Source organism: Sarcophilus harrisii, chromosome 1 (genome assembly GCF_902635505.1).
Source record: "Sarcophilus harrisii chromosome 1, mSarHar1.11, whole genome shotgun sequence".
Classification (NCBI taxonomy): domain Eukaryota; kingdom Metazoa; phylum Chordata; class Mammalia; order Dasyuromorphia; family Dasyuridae; genus Sarcophilus; species Sarcophilus harrisii.
The window spans coordinates 675,543,429-675,564,434 of record NC_045426.1 but is presented as its reverse complement, the minus strand read 5'-3'; the positions used below and the strand labels follow the sequence as shown (position 1 = coordinate 675,564,434).

General features: G+C 35.9%; 1 protein-coding gene across 1 annotated transcript in view; it reads left to right on the top strand.

The window, feature by feature from the left end:
• The window catches only part of LOC100933629 (E1A-binding protein p400), a 132,644-nt gene that overhangs the window by 14,914 nt on the left and 96,724 nt on the right, over nt 1–21,006 (top strand). The window contains exons 2-4 of the mRNA XM_031948374.1: nt 9,803–9,846; nt 12,105–13,440; nt 19,014–19,121. Of these exons, the coding sequence (XP_031804234.1) occupies nt 12,130–13,440; nt 19,014–19,121 (1,419 nt within the window). The 5' untranslated portion in view covers nt 9,803–9,846; nt 12,105–12,129. The remainder of the gene's footprint in view (nt 1–9,802; nt 9,847–12,104; nt 13,441–19,013; nt 19,122–21,006) is intronic.

Genomic DNA, 21,006 nt, shown 5'->3' with positions numbered 1-21,006 from the left:
TATGATTTATGTTCTCAACAGCTCCTTTCAGAAATAGGAAATATATATAGACAAGTTCCCAAGGATTAGTAGTATTTATGTTCCCTGAGGAACCAACATGAGTGCTTTACACAGGATAGGTGTAAGTCTCAAAGTCCTTTATAACATTCATGACCATCTTGGACTAATAAAATGTTTCTCAGTAGCTTGAGACTCCTTTCTTAATCCACATGGTCAAAATTATAATACAGAGATTTTATTATAGAGTAATTTGTCTTGGGAGCATCAATTGCTGCTTGATGTCAGGCATGATTTGTAGAATCCAGGGTCGTCGTCCTCCATTGCCCAGCTCCAGCTCCTGCCAGCTTCTCAATGGTAAGGTGCGTTCAGAAGACTGGCGCTTGCATGGCTTCATGTAGCCCTTTGTCGGTTATCTGCTCTCCTCATTATCATCCACAGACATCTGAGGTAAACAAGAAGTGAATGAGATTCCCAAGTGCTGCTCCCATGTTATTTGGTGGAAGTCCTAGTCTTTCGGCTGTACCACCTTCTGCTTTGGTGCAGTTCTTTGGTTGTATGGAGCGTCCACTCCTTCTTTGGTTATTGCTAAACTTTGTTCTCACTGATCTTTCCTGGTCAGCAATGAATGCTAAGTTTATAGGTGGCTAGCACTGCCACCCATTTCTGGAAAATTCAGCCCCAGTTGAATTTGAATTGATGCCCAGTGAAGTGAGCAATACCAGGAGAACATTATATACAGTAATCGCACTGGTCCAACTTTATGCCTAGCACTGGTCACAAGTATGTTAGTGGGTTGTTGTCAGTTCATATTTGGAACTTTTCTCCACACACATAGTCTTTAAATGCCTCTCTGATAATTTATTTCAAAGCCAAAACTTAAGCTTATAGATATGTTCAGAGGTTTCACTGCCATTCAAACCTGTCCTGACAAATGCAACTAAATTTTATGTGACCATTTCTTTTTTTTTTTTTTTCTATAACTCTTTCCCCTAGCCTTCTAAGCTAGCATTCAATATGCAAGACAGGAGATCTGCTGTAATCAGTAAAGGCCAACACTGGCTTATGTGTCTAGCAGTCCCTAAAAGGTTCTTCATGTCTGTCTGGCCAGACCCCCAGAGGAGTTTGTTGGCTTCAAAATGTTATGTTTCTTGTCTTTCTGTTCCTGTGCCTTTTCAATCACATATGCATGAATGAAGTGAGTCAATGGTTTAGGAAGAGCAGCATATTTTTTTTTCTTTTTCCCCCCCATATAATATTTTATTTTCTCCAATTACATGTAAAGGTAATCTTCAACATTCTTTTTTGTAGGATTTTAAGTTCCAAAATTTTCCCCCTTCCTCCTCCTCCTAACTTTCCCCTCCCTGAGACCGTAAGCAATCTGATATAGGTGTGTTTTATATATATACACACACATCTATGTATATTTATATATATGTACAATCATTTTAAATATATTTCCATATTAGTCATGTTGTGAAAGAAAAATCAGAACAAAAGGGAAAAACCACAAGAAAAAAAAAAACAATATCAAAAGTAGAAAGAGTATACTTAAATCTTAATTGTCTTCATAGCTCTTTGGCTGCAGATGGCACTGCCATCCCTAGTCTATTGGAATTGTGTTGGATCACTGTATTGCTGAGAAGAGCTAAGTCTGATACAGTTGATCATCAATACAATGTTGCTGTTACTGTATATAATTCTCCTGATTCTGCTCACTTCACTCAGCGTCAATTCAAATAAGTCTTCCAGGCTTTTCTGAAATCTGCCTGCTCACCATTACTTATAGGACTGTAATATTCGATTACATTCATATACCACAACTTATTCAGCTATTTCCCAATTCATGGACATCTCAGTTTCCAGTTCCTTGCCATCACAAAAAGAGCCACTTCAAACATTTTAATACATGTGGGTCCTTCCCCCCCCCCACCTTTTTTTTTTTTTTTATTATCTCTTTGGGATACAGATCCAGTAGTGACACTGCATGATCAAAGAGTATGCACAGTTTTATAGCACTTTGGGCATAGTTCCAAATGTCTGAATCTCCAACTTCACCAACAGTGCAATAGTGTGTCAGTGTTTCCATGTCCCCTCCAATCTTTATCATAGTTCCAAATTGTTCTCCAGAATGATTGGATCAGTTCACAATTCCACCAACAATGTATTGATGTCCCAGTTTTCCCATATCCTCTTCAACATTTATCATCTTTTTCTATCATTTTAATTAATCTGAGAGATGTGAAGTGGTTGGTATCTCAGAGTTGTCTTAATTTGCATTTCTTCTCAATTGTTATTTAGAGCATTTTTTTTCATATGACTGAAAATGCCTTTAATTTCTTCATCTGAAAATTATCTGCTCATATCCCTAAACCATTTATCAATTGAATGGCTTGTATTCTTATAAATTTGAGTCAGTTCTCTATATTTTTTAGAATAAAGGCCTTACAAGGTTTTGCAAAGGTGAATGTTGAAAACTTCTTTGCATAAAGAGCTATTTTAAAAAAAATGAGGCCTTTGTTAGAAACCCTGGCTTTAAAAATTGTTTCCTTGCTTTCTGTTTCCCTTCTAATCTTGACTACATTGGTTTTGTTTGTGCAAAACCTTTTTCATTTAATGTAATTAAAACGATCCATTTTGTATTTCATAATGTTCTCTATTTCTTATTTGGTCATAAGTTCCTCCCTTCTTCACAAATCTGACAAGTAAACTATCTTTTGGTCCCTTAAATGGCTTCTAATATCACCCTTTATGACTAAATCATGAACCTATATCAAGATATAGGGTATAAGATGTTGGTCTATGCCTAGTTTCTGCTATACTATTTTCCAGGTTTCTTAGCAGTTTTTTTGGTCAAATAGTGAGTTCTTATCCCAGAAGCTAAAGTCTTTGGGTTTATCAAACACTGGATTACTATAGTCATTGACTATTGTGTCTTGTGAATCTAACCAATTTCACTGATCCACTATTCTATTTCATGGTCAATGCCACAATGATTTTGATGATTGCCACTTTATAATACAGTTTTAGGTCTGGTACAACTAGGACCCCTTCTTTTCCAATTTTCCCCTTTAATTCCATTGATATTCTTAACCTTCCAAATGAATTTTATTAGCACAGCATAGTTTTAAAAAAAACAAATCTTTGAGAGTAATCACCAAATTGAAGAAAAATTCTAAGATGTCGAAGGATTTTGGCCATGTCCAAAGCAGGAGCATTCATATCTTTTCCAGGTCAATGCTCATATCATTTTGTTATATCATGTGACACCCATACTTGACAGAGGTTCTAAAAAAAACTGCCACTTGTTAATCGAAAAGTTCAGGCCATTTTCCTCTAACTAATTCAATTCTTTCATTAGTCTCTTTTCATGCATTTTCTGGGTCTTCCCAAAGATAATGATGTCATCAAGGCATTCCCACACTTGAAAGTAATTCATGTCACCAATTACTTTCTCTGTCATTCTTTCAGAAAGGGGTAAGAGCCCCGTAGATGCCGTGAGGAATATATTTGAGTTGGTAAAATTCAGTTGGACAAATGAGAGTAATCATTTTTTTTTTAATCTTCATCTGCCTTACGAATCTGATAATAGTCACTGCTCTACTCCAGCCAGAAAACTAATGGCTGCCATCAGATAGTCAAGGATATCTTGACTCAGTGGGATAGTGCCACTTTGGTTCTCATGTTCAGAACCTGTAATTTACATAGATACATATTTCCATTCTTTTATAGTACAATTAATATAGGCTACCTATAGGGCCCATTATAGTCTGTGTGGTTACCATTTTGCTAGCAGATTATTGATATACTTTTTAAGGTAATCTGTCACAGATGAAAGTATCTTTCTAAATCTTTCCTAGAATGGTTGCAAGTTAGTGATCTGGGTTTTGTGGGTTGCTCCTTGTGCACATCTTATATCCCACCCATTCAGTGAGAACTCACTTATCTTCTTGCTGAGCTTATGCCTCAGCCACTCCTTTTTCTTTGTTACTGAGAGATCCCGGAAGTCATATCTTAGGGTCCCCTTCAGTAATTGAGAAGCTAGGCCAGCCTTTCTGATGATTACTGTCATCACTAGACTATAATCCTACTGTACCCCTGTGCACAGGCTTTGCAACTCCGTCTACTCATGAACAATTACGATTTTTCCAGGCATTTATATCTATGTGAAGGCTTTTGTAATTGTGTTCTTGTGATTCCTGCATGTGTTGGCAGATAGCTATAGACAATATGAAATATTTGGGAATCTATTTTAGATGGAATTTCTTTTTCTTTCTCTTTTTGCGAGATTTTGTAGGTAAAATACAGAAGTGCTAATGATTTGTGTGGATTTATTTTATGTCCTGAAATCTTGTTAAAATTGTTAATTGTTTCAATTAGTTTTTAAGTTAACTCTGTATGATTCTATAGAAACCATTATTCCATCTGTAAAAAATGGTTGCTTTGTTTCTTCTTTGTCTATGTTATTCTTTCAATTTCTTTTTCTTGTTTTATTACTATAGTCAGCATTTTAAACATAATATTAAATAGTAATGGTGATATTTCACCTCTGATCTTAGGTTTAGAAAGGTTTCTAGCTTATCCCCATTATAGATAATGTTCTTGATTTTAGATAGATTTTTTTTTATCATTTTAATGAAAGCTCTATTTGTTCTCATATTTTTAGTGGGTTTTTTTTTTTGTTTGTTTGTTTTTTTTTGAAATAGGAATTGATGTTGTATTTTGGTGAAAGGCTTTTCTACATCTGTTGAAATAACCATGATGATTTTGTTCTTGTAACTGATATAATCAATTATGCTCATCATTTTCCTACTATTAAACCAACTCTACAGCCTTATCATAATGTATGATCTCTGTGACAGATTGCTGTAATATCTTTCCTAGTATTTTATTTAATTTTTTTGCACTGATATATACACCAGGGAAATTGATGTATGGTTTTCTTTCTTTGTTGTAATGTTTCTTGGTTTGGATGTCAAAAAACATATTTGTGTCATAGAATGGATTTTTGGGGGGAGTCCTTCTCTACCTATTTTTCCAAATAGTTTGCGTAGTATTAGTATTGATTGTTCTTTAAATATTTGGTAGAATTCACATGAAAATCCATCTGGTCCTGGTTTCCCCTCCCCCCCCCCCCCCCCCCCTCCCCCCGTTCCCCTTTTTCGCCTTTCAGCCCTCTGGGATCAGCCTCCACAGGCTCTCTGCTCTGTCTGATGTCCCTCTTGGGTACCCTCCCGTCCTCTCCTCCAAGCCCTCCCATGGCCCACAGGGGCGTTTGGAAGTCGTCTCCCCAGCACTTTGCATGGTATATTCTGTTAGTCTGAGGAATTTATACTTTTGTAAATATTCATCCATTTTATTTAGATAGATAATCAATTTTATTGGCATCTTCTTGGACAAAATAGCTCTTAGTAATTGCTTTACCTTTTTCATTTTTGGTATTGGCAATTTGGTTTTCTTTCTTTTTTTTCTAAAAGTAAAATAGCCAATGATTTATTTACTTTATTTTAAAAAATAACCAGCTTCTAGTTTTATTTTTTACTTCAGTGTTTCATTTTCTTTTCTTTTCTTTTTTTTTGGCAAGGCAGTTGGGGTTAAGTGATTTGCTCAAGGACATAGCTAGAAAATATCAAGTATCTGAGATTTGAATTCAGGACCTCCTGACTGTAGGTCCAGTATTTTATATGCTGTATCATCTAGTTACCCTCAATGTTTCATTTTCTTAGTGATAAAATTTTTATTAATCTCTCCTTTGATTTTTTTCTTATTTCTATTTTGGTATTCAGTTGGGGATTTTTAATATGTTCTTTTTTCTAGTTTCTTTTTTTTCTAATTTTTTAGTTGCACAATTCGTTGATCTTTTTCATTTATTAATTTGTAGCATTTAGATAATTACATTTTCCCCTAAGTACTGCTTTGGCTTCATCCTACAAATTTTAGTTTGTTGTCTTATTATTATTATTATCCTTAATGAAATTACTAAAAGTTTCAGTGATTTGTTCTTTGACCTACTTATTCTTTAAGATTAAGTTATTTAGTTTTCAATTTTTAATCTGTGCTTCAAAGTTCCTTTATTGAATGCAATTTTTATTGTATTATGATCAGAAAAATGGTACACTTAATATTTCTGGTTTTTTGCATTTGTGAGGTTTGTAATAAACTTATAGATGGTAAGTTTTTTATAAAGGTATCGTACACAGCAAAGAAATGTCTGCTTCTTTCTATTTTCCTTCTATATTCATCAAAACTCTATCATATCTAACTTTTTAAAGATCCTATGCATCTCCATTTTTTCCTGTTTATTTTATGGTTGACCATGGTAAATTGAGATTCCCTACTAGCATAGGTTTATTGTCTGTTTCCTTTTTCAAATGTATTTAACTTTTTCTTTAAGAATTTTCTGGTTATGCCATAGTGTGCAAATATGTTCCATACTGATGTTAATTCATTGTCTACGATAGTTTTTAAGTAAAATATGGTGTCCCTAATAATTTCTTTTAATTAAGTCTGTGATCATGATTGCTTTGCCTGCCTTTTTTTTTACTTCAACATAAAAGATTCTAGTCGAGCCCTTATTTTAACTCTTTGTGAATATGTTTCAGGTGTGTTTCTATTAAAAAAAAGCAAAACAAAACATTGTTGGATTTTGGTTTCTAATACAGTCTGCCATTCTCTTCTCTTTTGTGGATGAATTCATCCCATTCACTTCCCAATTATGATTACTAACTGTATATGTCCCTATATTCGATTTTCTTATACTCATCCTTTTATTTTTTTATCTTATTCCCTCAAGAGTCTGCTTTGCTTCTATCTACTGTCTCTCTTAATCCGCCTTATTCTTTATCCTCTATTCTCTATCTCTCTTACTTCCTATCCTACCTACTTTTTGGTAAGATGAATTTGTGTAACCCAACTATGTATGTGTGTTTTTAGTTTTCTTTCTTTGAATCAATTCAGAGGAGAGTAAGGCTCAAGGATTGTTTTTCCCCATCCCAACTTGTTCTCCCCTCTTCTGCATACATTCTTCCTTGCACATTCCATTTATGTGAGATAATTTCCTCCATTATTTCTCTCCATTCTCCCCTCTCCCAGTGCATCCCTTTCTTACTATCCATTCTTCTTTTAGAATCATCCCAACATAATGGAACCATACCTGCACCATTTATCTAAGCAAACTCTCTTATAGCTCTAATGATGACAGATTTCTGTGAGATTATGCATATCGTATTCCCACATTGAAATTTAAGCAGTTTAACCTTGTTTAGTCCTTATGAATTTTTATTCATATTTCATTTTTTTGTGGTTGAGTCTGGAATTTTAATCTAAATATTTCTGGTCAGCCCTGGTCTTTTTATCAGGAATCCTGGAAAATCCTCTATTTCACGAAATATCATTTTTTCTCCTTGTAGGATTATATTCAGTTTTGCTTGGTAGATTATTTTTGGTTGTAATTCTAGCCCCTTTGCCATTTGTAGTATCATATTCTCTTCCTCTATTCTTTTATTCCTTTACCATGGTAGCTGCTAAATATTGTGTGAAATGGGGTATGGCTTTATGATATTTACATTATTTTTTTTTGGTTACTTGTAATATTTTCTTCTTGACATGAACGTTCTGGATTTTGGCTCAAATAGTCCTAAGAGTTTTCATTTGGGCCTTCTTTCAGTAGGTGATCAGTGGATTATTTCTACTTGCTTTCTGATTCAAAGATATCTGCACAGTTTTACTTTATAGTAGATTGAAATATATATGAACAAGAAATATTCATGGTTTTCAGGTGGTTAAATTATTATTATTTTTTTTATTTTTATTTTTATTTTTGCTGAGGCAATTGGGGTTAAGTGACTTAGCCAGGAAGTGTTAAGTGTCTGAGACCAGATTTGAAATCAGGTTATCAGGGCTGGTGCTCCATCCATTGCACCACCTAGCTGCCCTAAATGATTCTTAAATTATCCCTATTGATCTATTTTCCTGGTTAGTTGTTTTTCCTTTGAGATTTTTCACATCTTCTACCATTTTAATCTTTTGACTTTGTTTTATTGTTTCTTGATATTTCTTGTAGTCATTAACTTCCATTTGCCCAGTTCTGATTTTTAAGGAGTTATTTTCAGCACTATTTTTGTAACTCTCTTAACATTTGGTTAATTCTGATTTTTAAAAAAGTCATTTTTATTAGTATTTTTTGTATCTCTTTTACCAATTTGTTAACTATCTTTTTATAACTTTCTTGCATTGCTTTCATTTCTTTTCCTATTTTATCCTCTATGACTCTTATTTAATTTTTCAGATTACTTTTTGGTTCTCTTTTTAATTTTTCTTTAACTCTTCTAGGAGTTTGTATTGGGATTGTTTTTAATTGCTTTTTTCTTGGAAGCTTTGGTTTTAGATATTTCCAGGTCATTGTCTTCTCTGTGATTGTTATTGTCTGTGTTTGTGTCTTGAGCTTCTCTGTCACCACAGTAGCTTTTTGTGGTCAGTTTTTTGTTGTTGTTTGCTCAGTTTTCCAGCCTATTTTTGGACTTTGGACTTTATGTTATTGTTGGACTCTGTTCATTTCTTCTGGTGATGGTGGGTGTTGTGGTTTCTAGTCCAAATCTCTGTCTGTTATGTCCTTCTGCAATTTTCAGATCGGGGTATTGTTGAGTTTTTGGTGATTCCAAAATGATGTGATCTGAGGAAAGGTCTGTTCACTGCCCTTCTAGTCTGAGCTCTGCGATTTCTGCGTTTGTTGGCTTGTGAATAGTTGAGTTTCTATAGACTGTTGCTAGACTCAGTCATTGTTAGCTCACTGCACATTCAGAGGCACTGAATTGCTGGTTCTCCCTTTTGGGAAAACCAGTTGGTTTTGGTCTCCTGCTCTGTTTTATTCCATTATATTCCATTCCATTGCCCAAAGGTTTAGAACTGAGGCCTGATTCCATTGTTGGGCTCAGAGCTAGGGCTCTGATTCTTTGTGATCTCTCCTGTTCTGAACCTACAATTCAGTACTGGGTAATGGGTAACAGAGATGTCCCATAGCACATGTTACTGCTGTAGCAGGATATTGCAGGGTTTCCAGGGTTCTCTTTCTGCTTTGGTAGTCACTGGCTTTGCTATCCTTGGCTGTTGGGACTGCTTCCTTCTGGGATTGCTGCTGCCACAGCCCTTTGTGGCTTACTTCTGGTGGTCTATCCACCATGGCTACAGACTTCTCTGTCTTCATAAACTACACTGATTGGAAAAATGACTCACTGTGATTTTTTTCTTGGTTTTCCCAATCACAGTTCAGTCTATTGTGCTTTATAGCTCACTGTGGAAGAGGTTGTGGAGGAGCTAAGGCAAAAATGTTACCTCTCCTACCATCTTGACTCTGTCCTTTTTCTAATCCATTCTCTTTTCCTCTCTTTACATTTTTCTACTCCTTTCCCCCTATTTTCTTTCCCCTTTCCCTCCCTCTTTTCTTTTTTGATTCTCTGTTTCTTCCTCCCTTTTTTCCTCCCTCTGTTTTTCTCTCTCCCCCTTCTTTTCTTTCTTCCCTCCCTTCTCCTCCTTCCATTCCCTTTTTTCCCTCTTCTTCTTCCTTCTCCCTCTTCTCTTCCTCCCTCTTTTCCCCTTCTACCTCCTTCCTTCTTTCTTTCCTCATTATCTTCTCTCCTCTCCCTCTCCTCCTATTATCTTCATTGGTAAGTAAACTTCTTTAGAGCAGTCTGCTTCATATTTATCTTCGTATCCCTGGCTACCTACTCACCTGTTTAATATGTGCTTGTTGATTGCTTAATTGATTATTAAAATTTGAATTTGAAATATTTTCTTTTTCCTTTTCAAGGTATTGGAGGAAGGAAGCAAGCCAAATGCAGGGCTAAATATCAGGTAATACTGTTTTAAAGTTATATTGTAACACAATTTGATATGTACAATAGGATTTCAATATATATGGTGGGATAAGAGTAATCATCATCTGTCTTTGTTCATAATAAGTGTAATATCAAATTTTGGCTTTCATATTTAAATTTTATGATCCTCTCTTATCTGTAATTAGAATGCTTTGTATATCACCAGCTGAAAAAAATTAACATCAAAACTGCTTGCAAATGTGTCACTATATCTGACATAATTTGTTTGATATGGAAAAGTATATTTTCGAAGTTGTTATACCATGAAAACATTTCAGCCTAATTTATCACATATTCTAAAAGAAAAAGATGAATTATGGACTATATTCTTGGTGACCTCCTGGGTCTAGAAATTAGAAAATTAGCTCTAAATTGTAATAGAATTCAGGGAATGAATTTCCTTTGCCTGCTCAATCCCATCGTTTTGGGAATAGCCAAGTAGTACAGGCTGCTTCCCTTGCAGAATTTGTAATGAATAGACCAGTTAACTTTCTAATGTATTGTATTGAGAACAATGCATGGAGGAGCTATGGCAAAAATGTTACCTCTCCTATCATCTTGACTTTGTCCCTTTTCTAATCAATTTTTTTCCTCTCTTTACATTTTCCTTCTCCTTTCCCCCTCTCCTATCATCTTGACTCTGTCCCTTTTCTAATCAATTTTTTTCCTCTCTTTACATTTTCCTTCTCCTTTCCCCTTTTTTTCTTTCCTTTTCCCTTCCCCTTCCCCTCCCTCTTTTATTTTTTGACTCTGTTTTTTCCTCCCTTTTCCTCCCTCTTTGTTTACTTTAATTCCAAACTATATATATATGTCTGTACATATGTATATGCATATATATGTATGTATTAGTACACATGTATAGCTATTCATTTGCTTAGTGCCTATTGTAAGTCTGTTTTATAAAATTTTCAATAAATAATCATTCAGATAGCAAGCATTTATTAAGTGGCTACTATGTGCCAGACATTGTGCTATATATGCTGGGGATACAAAGAAAATCAGAACACAGTCTCTGCCTTTAAGGAGTTTATAGACTAATAGAAGTGAATCCAAGAAAGCAGTTATGTGTCTATGAGACTTAGGAGAAATTAGAGATAATGCAAAGAGGCATCAGGAAAGAGCTGAATCAGATAATAAAGTATCTTAGGTATTCATAGGATCAAAGATTCTGAGCGGGAAAGGATCATAGTGCTCATTCCTTTAACCTCATCTTACACCTAAGAAATTCCTTAGAGGTTAAGGAACTTTCTGAAGATCACCCAAGTGAGCAGATCACAGAATTAGGATTTGGATCCAGGTCCATTGGTGACAAATCTAGCAGTCTTCCCACTAAACTATGCTGTCTCTCATAGTACAGGGTTTGAATCTTAAGGTCTAGGGAAGCCAAAATATACTCTGAACACACTTGTCCTGATTTGAGGTTTAACATAATAACAGAGGCACCCCAGTAGAGTAGAAAGGGCTGGTTCTCAAATTTAGAAGGATGGCAGTCTCTTAACGTCTCCATGCTCCAGGCAGATCTTTGATTCAGTCAGTTAATCAACAAGTAGTTATTAAGTTCCTGCTGTGTGCCAAGTACTGTGCTATGCTCTGGGATACAAAAGAGATAAAAGGGTCTCTGCCCTCAAGTAGCTCAAGCAAATGAGGGAGACAGCATGCAATGCAAACAAGTATATACAGACTAGTAATAGACCACATAAGTAGGAAATAATTAAGAGAGAGAGGGGCTTGGAGTGCTTTGGAAAGACTTCTTTTAGAAAGCTGGATTTTGTTGGAACTTGGTTGTAAATTACAGATGCAAGATCAATGGAAAAAGTTTCCTCTAAGGAGATTAAGTAGACAGTTCCTTATACCAATGAAAATTTAGCACCATCTCTTCCTAATCAAAACAGAGCTAAAAATCACTAGCCAGTTACAAGGATTGAAGCAATATTAGTCTATAGACAATATTAAGTAGCATGTCAGAAAACTTCATTTATATTTCTGCTTTGGGGCACTTAACATCTGAGATGAGATGCAACGATGCATAAAAATTTACTTAAGATGATTTTTTTGGCCAAGTTTTGTTTACCATTAAGGTTGGTTTATTTGATATAAAATCAGGGAAATGAATCTGTCTTACATTTTGAATCTTAAGGTAAACTTTTGAAGTTCTCCAAGATTTCTGATATAGATTCAGATGGTTGGAAATCATATTTTCTTTTGCTGAATTTCTTTTCCTATGAATTTGTTTAGGATTTATTTTAAAGAGGAGGTGATAATGCACCATGGCAACAGTCCTCAGAATGTGCAGCTCCAAAGGTCCAGGTCCTTCACAGGAAGTGAGGGGGAAGACCAGCAGTCCCATTCAAATCTGCCCCAATCCCCTGCAGCTCCATTTGCGGCTTCAGCAAGCCCATCTGCACCCCAATCTCCCAGTTACCAGATCCAGCAGCTTATGAATAGAAGTCCAGTAGCTGGTCAGAATGTAAACATTACACTTCAGAATGTTGGACCAGTAGTTGGAGGAAACCAGCAGATCACCCTTACCCCTTTGCCAATCCCCAATCCAACTTCCCCAGGCTTTCAGTTCAATTCTCAGCCAAGGAGGTTTGAGCATGGCTCCCCATCCTACATTCAAGTTACCTCCCCGCTGCCCCAACAGGTCCAGTCTCAAAGCCCAACTCAGCCCAGCCCTGGGCCGGTGCAGGCATTACAGAGTGTGCGGGCAGGCACTCCTGGTCCGGGACTGGGGATTTGCAGCTCCAGCCCCACTGGAGGCTTTGTGGATGCCAGTGTCCTTGTGAGACAGATCAGTTTGAGCCCTTCGAATGGTGGACACTTTGTGTATCAGGAGGGCTCGGGCATCGCCCAGATTGCTCAGGGAGGGCAGGTTCAGCTGCAACATGCGGGGGCCCCAATTACTGTTCGAGAACGCAGACTTTCGCAGCCCCATACCCAGACAGGCGGCACTATCCATCATCTTGGACCCCAGAGCCCGGTAGCTGGTGGTGCCAGTATGCAGCCTCTGACTAGCCCCGGTCACATCGCCACGACTAGCTTGCCACCCCAGATCAGTAGTATTATTCAAGGACAACTGATTCAACAGCAGCAAGTAATTCAAGGACAACAGTTAAATAGACCAATGGGGTTTGAGAGGCCTTCGGGTGTCTTAATATCTGGAGTTGGAGGCTCTTCAGCCTTTGGGATGACTTCACCATCCCCAGGACCCACCAGCCCTTCTAGAGCCACTGTGCCACAGGGTCTTTCCAACCTTCCTCTGGCTCCTGCAGGAAGTATAGGAGTGAAAAAAGTACCTAAAAAATTGGAGGAAATTCCACCAGCGTCTCAAGAAACGGCTCAAATGAGAAAGCAATGTCTGGATCATCATTACAGAGAAATGGAGGCTCTAAAGGAAAACTTTAAGGAATATTTGATTGAATTATTTTTCTTGCAACATCTTCAAGGGAATATGATGGATTTCTTAGCTTTTAAGAAGAAATTGTATGGACCCTTACATGCATATCTTAAGCAAAATGATTTGGATTTTGAAGAAGAGGAAGAAGAACAATCTGAAGTCATTAATGATGAGGTAAGAAATCTAATACTTAATAATATGTATGTTATTAGATATACAATGAGTGTCTTGTGTATGGCATAAGTTGATCAGTGAAATTTATTAAAATTTTGCTATTGAAAAAAAGATTTTGAAAAACTACTATATACATGGGATATCAGTAATTTTCTTTCAAATGAAATTGATATTGAGGATAGTGGCAATCCTTATGACATTTAAGTGAAAGTTCTTAAACTAGAAAATTCCAATTATGTAACTAGTACTCTTCCCATTTTCAAGGTATAAGCTCTATATGTGTTTGTCCTTGATGCAGAATACTTTCCCTTCTTTCCAGATCTCTCCTGTCTTCAATATTCTTTTTGTTTTTTCTTTAAAAAGAAAATCAAAATTTTGATGTTATTGATCTCTTAAACACTTACTACTTTCCCTTGTAAGAAGGAAGGTATGCTCTGGATTTAAAGTTGCTTCTACATAATAACAACAAACAGTGGGGGAAAGATTTTGGTAGCATTAGGAACTGTGGTAGCAACAGGAATAAACCAATGTTTAGAGTTGAGAATCCTAAATTTATGATGAATCAGGAATGTGTCCTTTTATAATCTGTCCATTGCAAAATGTTGTCTTAAAATAAAAGCTGTAGCAGTCTTGATTTTGATACTTAAGCTAATTCTTCTATCAAGCTTGGAGTATTTTAAGTTTAGAAGCAGTCATTTAGAATTTGAATAGACTCTTTTTTTTATTATACCTTTTTATTTACAAGTTATATGCATGGGTAATTTTACAGCATTGACAATTGCCAAATATTTTGTTCCAATTTTTCCCCTTCTTTCCCCCATCCCCTCCCCAAGATGACAGGTTGACCAATACATGTTAAATATGTTAATTTATAAATTAAATACAATATGAGTATACATGTCCTAACAGTTATTTTGCTATACAAAAAGAATCGGACTTTGAAATAGTGTACTATTAGCCTGTGAAGGAAATCAAAAATGCAGGCAGACAAAAATATAGGGATTGGGAATTCTATGTAATGGTTCATAGTCATCTCCCAGAGTTCTTTTGCTGGGTATAACTGGTTCAATTCATTACTGCTCTATTGGAATTGATTTGGTTCATCTTATTGCTGGAGATGGCCACGTCCATCAGAATTGATCATTCTATAGTATTATTGTTGAAGTGTATAATGATCTCCTGGTCCTGCTCATTTCACTCAGCATCAGTTCATGTAAGTCTCTCCAGGCTTTTCTGAAATCATCCTGCTGGTCCTGCATCCTGCAGTTTCCAGTTTCTGGCTACTACAAAGAGACCTCCCACAAACATTTGTGCACATACAAGTTCCTTTCCCTTTTGTAAGATTTCTTTGGGGTATAAGCCCAGTAGAAACACTGCTGTATCAAAAGGTATGCACAATTTCATAACTTTTTGAGCATATGAATTAGGCTTTTAAAGGAAAAGTATGGTAATTTTTTTTTTGATAGGAGAGCCAGTCAGGGTTAAGTGACTTGTCCAGGGTCACAGCTAGTCAATATCTGAGGTCACATTTGAACTTAGGTCTTCCTGATTCCAGACCAATGCACTACACCACCTAGCTGCCTGAAAATATGATAAATTTAAAACTTTAACAATTTTTTTCTTCTTGTGTATTTGAAGAATGGATTCTTTATTTTAAATTCTGGTAGAAATATTTGAAATCCATAAACTAATTCAGAGTGAAAATGTTTTTGTTACCTTAATTAAGTATGCCTTCAGGTTATTTGAACATTTATATGTGGGATTGATGTCAGAAAATAAAATCACTATACAAGTCTTTAATTTTGAGTACAAAATATCCCATCAAATTTTTATAAAAAAATTTTATTTAAAAATGCTTTAATTCAGTGCTTCATGAATATAACAGCTCTTTGCTAACCTAGCATATACTATATGCTACAAATATAAAGAAAGATAAGAGTTTAGAGGTGGAAAAGACTTCTCATTCCTTAATTTATAGTTAAGGAAACTCAGAAAATCCAGAGAAATTAGATAATTTATCCAAGGTGATTATGATTATTTCTTTGTTATTGGAATCTTCAGGCTTTCTCATCACCTCGGCAGGTAGACAGTTCGTAAGCTCGTAGAATTGCCTGTACTGAGAAGTTACATGGTTGCCAGTATCCCCAGTCTGGCAGATGGGAGTCAGCTCTTCCAGGCTCAGAGGACAGTCTATTAGACAGTGTACCAGATACTGTCCAATAAAAGGTCCTAGAGCTGATAAATTGCAGAACTGGGAATATGAATTCAGATCCTCTATATCTCCTTTTAAAGCTTGTGCTACTGTATATGACAGTTGCCTTTTCACATTTGTGTGCTGCCTTCAGCACTTTTCTTAAGTCCTGTATAACAGATTGAAGCCCAAGTGTTGATATCATAATATTAGAGATGGGGAAACTGAGATTCTGAGAAGTGATTTTAACAGCTGTCATAACAGAGGTTTGAAGTAAGTTCCTGATCCCAAGTCCGTTGCTTTTTTTTTTTTAACCACACCAGTAGTTCTCAAGTTTTGTGATTTCAGGAATCCTTTATATTCTTAAAAAGTATTTGAGAATACAAAGAGCTTTTTGTTTATGTGGGTTATAACCACTGGTATTTACCATATTGTCAATGAGAACTAATGACATGTTAAAATATTAACTAAAATAAATAAATAAAATAAACTAACACTAATAAACTAACGACATGTTAACATGAATAACATGTTTTAATGAAAAATAGCTAAAAATAACAAAATAATAAAAATAAAACAAAATTTAGCACGACAAGTGGCATTGTTTATGTATTTTTGCAAATCTCTTTAATGTTTGCATTAGTAGAAAACAGCTGGATTCTCATATTATAGTTTAATCTCTTGCAATATGTTGTTATGGTTGAAATGTATGATAAATATCAGTCTTTATAGAGATGTGTAGTTAGAAAAGGGAGAAGTATCTTAATAGGAAAATAACATTTTAATATTATTAGGAAATTAGTATTGCCCTCCTAGATCACCTGAGAGAGTCTTGGGGACACCTGGAGGATTCTTGTATTACTTTGAGAACTGCTTCACTATACCAATCCTGCATTCATTTTAAAAGGTTTTTATTTTGCTCCTGACTAGGACTGAACTTTCTTTCTGACAAGAATGTCTTTTTAGGTTGATATTTCCAAAATTTGAAATACATTGCAAATTGTTGAGCTACCTGTATGTAATAGCTCCATTTTTTTTTAAGTATCAGGGGAACTAACTAAAACATTGATTTTGAATTCTCTAAATTTATATTATAAGAGAGATTGAAATATGAAGAATCCTAACTAAATTTGGAAGGGGGAGAAAAACTTTAAGATCATCATTCTGGTTCAACATGTTCCCAACCTAATCTTTCCATATATAGATGGGAAAACTGAGAGAAGAAAGGATATATAGACTATAGGATCATCAATTTAGCTGAAAGGGACCTTAAGGGTCATCTTAGTACATCCCTCTTATTTTTGTAGATGAGGAAACTGAGACTTGATGGGAGAAGTGACTTTCCAGAGGTTACCTGGTACTAAGTGGCATAAAAGAAACCTGACCTGACAAGCTTTTCCCTTTGCCCTCGGTGCCCTTCATTCAAGACGTTGTTCCTCCCATTTCTACCCACTACTTTTATGTCCCTCCCATTGCTCTCATTGTCTCCATGTCCCTCCCATCCCTACTTTCCCTGGCATCTTTCACATTTTTTGCCCAGGCCTGGATGAGATCCTCCCCTTAAGGTCCCATCGTCCTCTATTTATTCAAATCTCTATCATCCAAATTTTGTGTTGTCCACCAGTCAAGAGGTCTCATTAACAGTTAGCTCTTTCTAGAACTTTGGGTGATGGTATCCTGACTGAAAATTTCAGGGCAGGGCTAGTCTTTTGGTTGATAGGGTAGAAGGTTGACTGTATGGTGAGATTTGAAGAACACTGTTCAGAGGACCTTCTTGCTCCCAAATTCTTTCCCTTGTTAACTTTCCTATAGTGGTGAGAATTCCTCTCAATGGAAATTCATGCCTTTGGAGAGGAGTTCTCCTGAAATCCCGTTTGAAATATCCAAATCAAAAGGCAATCTGGTCTGGTGGCTACCAATACCTGGCCTTGGAGTCAAGAAAAAGTGGGTTCAAATCCTAGCAATACCACACATTAGCTTTATAAGCTGGGACAAATCACTTGAACTTTCAGTTTCCCAGGCACCTTACTATATGATGCTGAGAGCAGTCTCTGATCTGCTTTGGGAGATCCATTCTTTCTTCATTGTCTTATATCAGTGAGAACATAGACTCACTTCCCTCCCCATCATCTGACTACTCTTGGGAATAGCAGTCATTACCTACTATTAATGTCTTAGATGCATTAGCTAGTATGTCAGAGAATAAGAAATGAGTGGGAATTTTTAAAGTTATATGTTGATTTAAAAAAAAAAGACTCCAAGTCATTATTTTCTGCTCAGATAATGATACATTTCGAGTTGTGATTTGTACTAATCATATTGATTTTTGGGAGCTGAATCAATCTGATTTTCTTTCTGGTTCATCTCTGACTCCCAAGGTATACCTGGACTTTTGATGTAAAGTACTATTTAATTTGAGAACACTTTAATTTTACTGAGTACTAAATCTGAATAAGCTTACTCTGAGGAAGTAGCTTGTTTCTCCTGAAAGATTTTGTTTTAGCTTACCTGTTGAAAGTTGTTTTTTTTGTTTGTTTGTTTTTTGTTTTTGCAAAGTACTTTGCAGGCCTGAAAACACTATGTAAATGTTAGCTATTATTATGACATTGATTTTATCTTGTGATAAATCATAATATATCACTGTTACCTTCTTTGTTTGTCCTCCGTATAGTTTTTGGTTTTTTGTTTTTTCTTTTTTTAAGCATTTGCAAAGCCCAAAAATCTGTTTCCCTTTGGGGAAAGCTGATCGATAGCTTTAGGATTCAGGGTAGTCAGTTGTTAAGGGACAGGTCAATTATCCGAGAGCCTCCACAGCTGTGGATCATAACATCTGAAGGAGTTGCAGAGCAGCCTTTGCTGGCACAGGTGTTGCGGACTGGGAATGAGATAAATTGGAGGCAGAGGGAAGAGGAGAGAGGTCAGACAAGGCAGTTGCCTCTTAGAGAGGTCAGAGAATAGCAATTGCCTCTCAGTCTCCTTGTATCATCTTCTCACAGGAGGAGATCCATTCTGCAGGTCTGGGTTGGATCTCCTGCAGCCACTGTGAGATGGCTCCTGCCTATTCCAACAGTCAGTCAGTCCCTGGGTTTGTGCCTTGTAAAATGTTCAGGCTTTTCTTGATAAACATCATCCTTGAGGATCTGTTGTTTGCTAGGTGGGAACAAAATGTTACTAGCTTGAACTGAACTTGAGAATTACATTATCAGTGACAAATCTCTTAAACTAAATTCTCTTGGAATAAGAGTATCCTGTGATGAGGATTAATTTTGTCCCCTCTTCACTGAGGTTCCAACTAATTTAGCAGGCAGTGGTTGTACAGTATTGATCAACTTAAAAATTGTTTTCCCTTTTCCCCCTTTCCCCTCCAAATATCTCCTCTTAGGTAAAGGTTGTAACAGGAAAGGATGGGCAGACTGGGACTCCTGTTGCTATTGCAACCCAGCTTCCTCCAAATGTTTCTGCTGCTTTTTCATCCCAGCAGCCATTTCAGGTACTTTTTGATGGTTCTAAAATGTAGTCTCATCCCAGTTTTTAGATTCCTCCAGATCTGAAATTTCCTAGAATTCAGTCTTTTTTTTCTGAAACCTATAACTTGTGCTTAATCAAGTTTATTTGTTTGAAAGTTTTTTTTTAACTTCAGAATTTTAATGCATTATTATTATTTTTTCTTTCCTCTGAAAAGTGAGGAAATTAAGTGATCCTTTTCTTGGATTTGGAGCTTGCTTTTATTAAATCTCACCTTGAGTGTTTTTTGTTGTTGTTGTTTATTTCTTGATACCTTTAGTTCTTTTTATGATTTTTGTGCACTTGTAGTTTGTCTTGAATGTCAATGTAGATTTTTTTTTTGTTGGAAAACATACTTCAAGAGAAATACTTCTTATAAATTCTCTTCTTTTCTGGAACAAGTTTTTTTTTTAAATAGTTGTGTTTATAAATAATTGTTGTTATCCCCAAAACAGAAAATGAAGTGTTAGTTAAAAAAAAAAAAGCTCAGTAATTATTTTCTTAAACATTTTTCTTACTGTTTCATAGAAGAAGAGTAATATGTTCTAATTGAATTCTCAGAGGACAATTTTAAAGTTTTAAAAAATTGTAAAAGTTCTTTCTTATATACAATTACAACTTTTGATTGCTTTGTGTTTAAATTCATATCATTGAATCAGGAAAATGCTTTCCGCTTGTCCCAGAACTAAATTTACATAACTGTCCCATTTCCTGCCTTGTTGATGCTATATTTTATAAGTAACGGAAATTTCTTTTACTGTTCATTTTTTAAAGGACTTGCTAAGTACAGTAAACATAATGGGATCACCCATTCCAAAAGCAACACGTTTGTGTTTGAGCGAGTAGACTTGCTTATATTTTGAGAGTTGCTGTATTTTTTCCCTGCCACAGTAGAATACAGCTTCTTGAGGGCTGTATTTTCTTTTTCTTTGCATCCTTGGCCCTTACCTCTGTGCCTTGCACTCAATGTTCGTTTAATTGAATGAAGCACTTTTAATGACTCTATACTGTTTATGAAATAAAGTTTGGACTCTTTAGTCTAGCATTCAGTTTAGAGTTTACAACCTTGTCTCCCCATCTTTCTTTCCATCTTTACTCCTGCTTTTTTATGCATAATTTTTTGGCTCCACCAATTCATTCAAAAAGTGCTTATTAAGCACCTACTATGTGTTGGGCACTGTGCTACACAGCTTGTGCTTTGTGGCCTTTAAAGTTTTGCTTCTTCTCTTACCTTCTCCATTAACTAAAACTTTTTTTTAGTCACTAATGTATGTGGTCAAACCTTACTTCTTTTGTAAAACTTTCCCTTATTATTCTTAGAGTGATAACCTATTGAGATCTGTCCCTTGTCTACTTTAAGAAACAGTTTGTCATGCCAGAGGATGCTAGTGTTGCCTCCATACCTTGCCCTGATGGTCCTTTCTCACTACAAAGTCCTTCCAAGCCTTGCTCCCAAATGTGCTGATTTTGTAACCTAAATAGCATGAGTGATTCCCCAGAACATCTCACTGGATTTGAAAAGATCCTTTTCTTTTCTTTTTTTGCTGAGGCAATTGGGGTTAAGTGACTTGTCTAGGGTCACACAGACAGGAAATGTTAAATGTCTGAGGCCAGATTTGAACTTGGATCCTCCTGACTTCAGGGCTGGTTTTTTATCCACTGTACCACCTAACTGCCCCTGAAAAGATCTTTTTGATACATTATTATCAATCTCTATAGCTTCATTGTTAAGATCTAGGGTTTTATTGCATGCACAGCTATTAGAAAAAATTCAGAGGATATGCATATATCAGGCTGAAGGAAAAGGAATGCACAAGGAGTTAGTGTGAAGAGTCCTGAAATTAATGGTTATATCCAGAGTAGGGAGATAT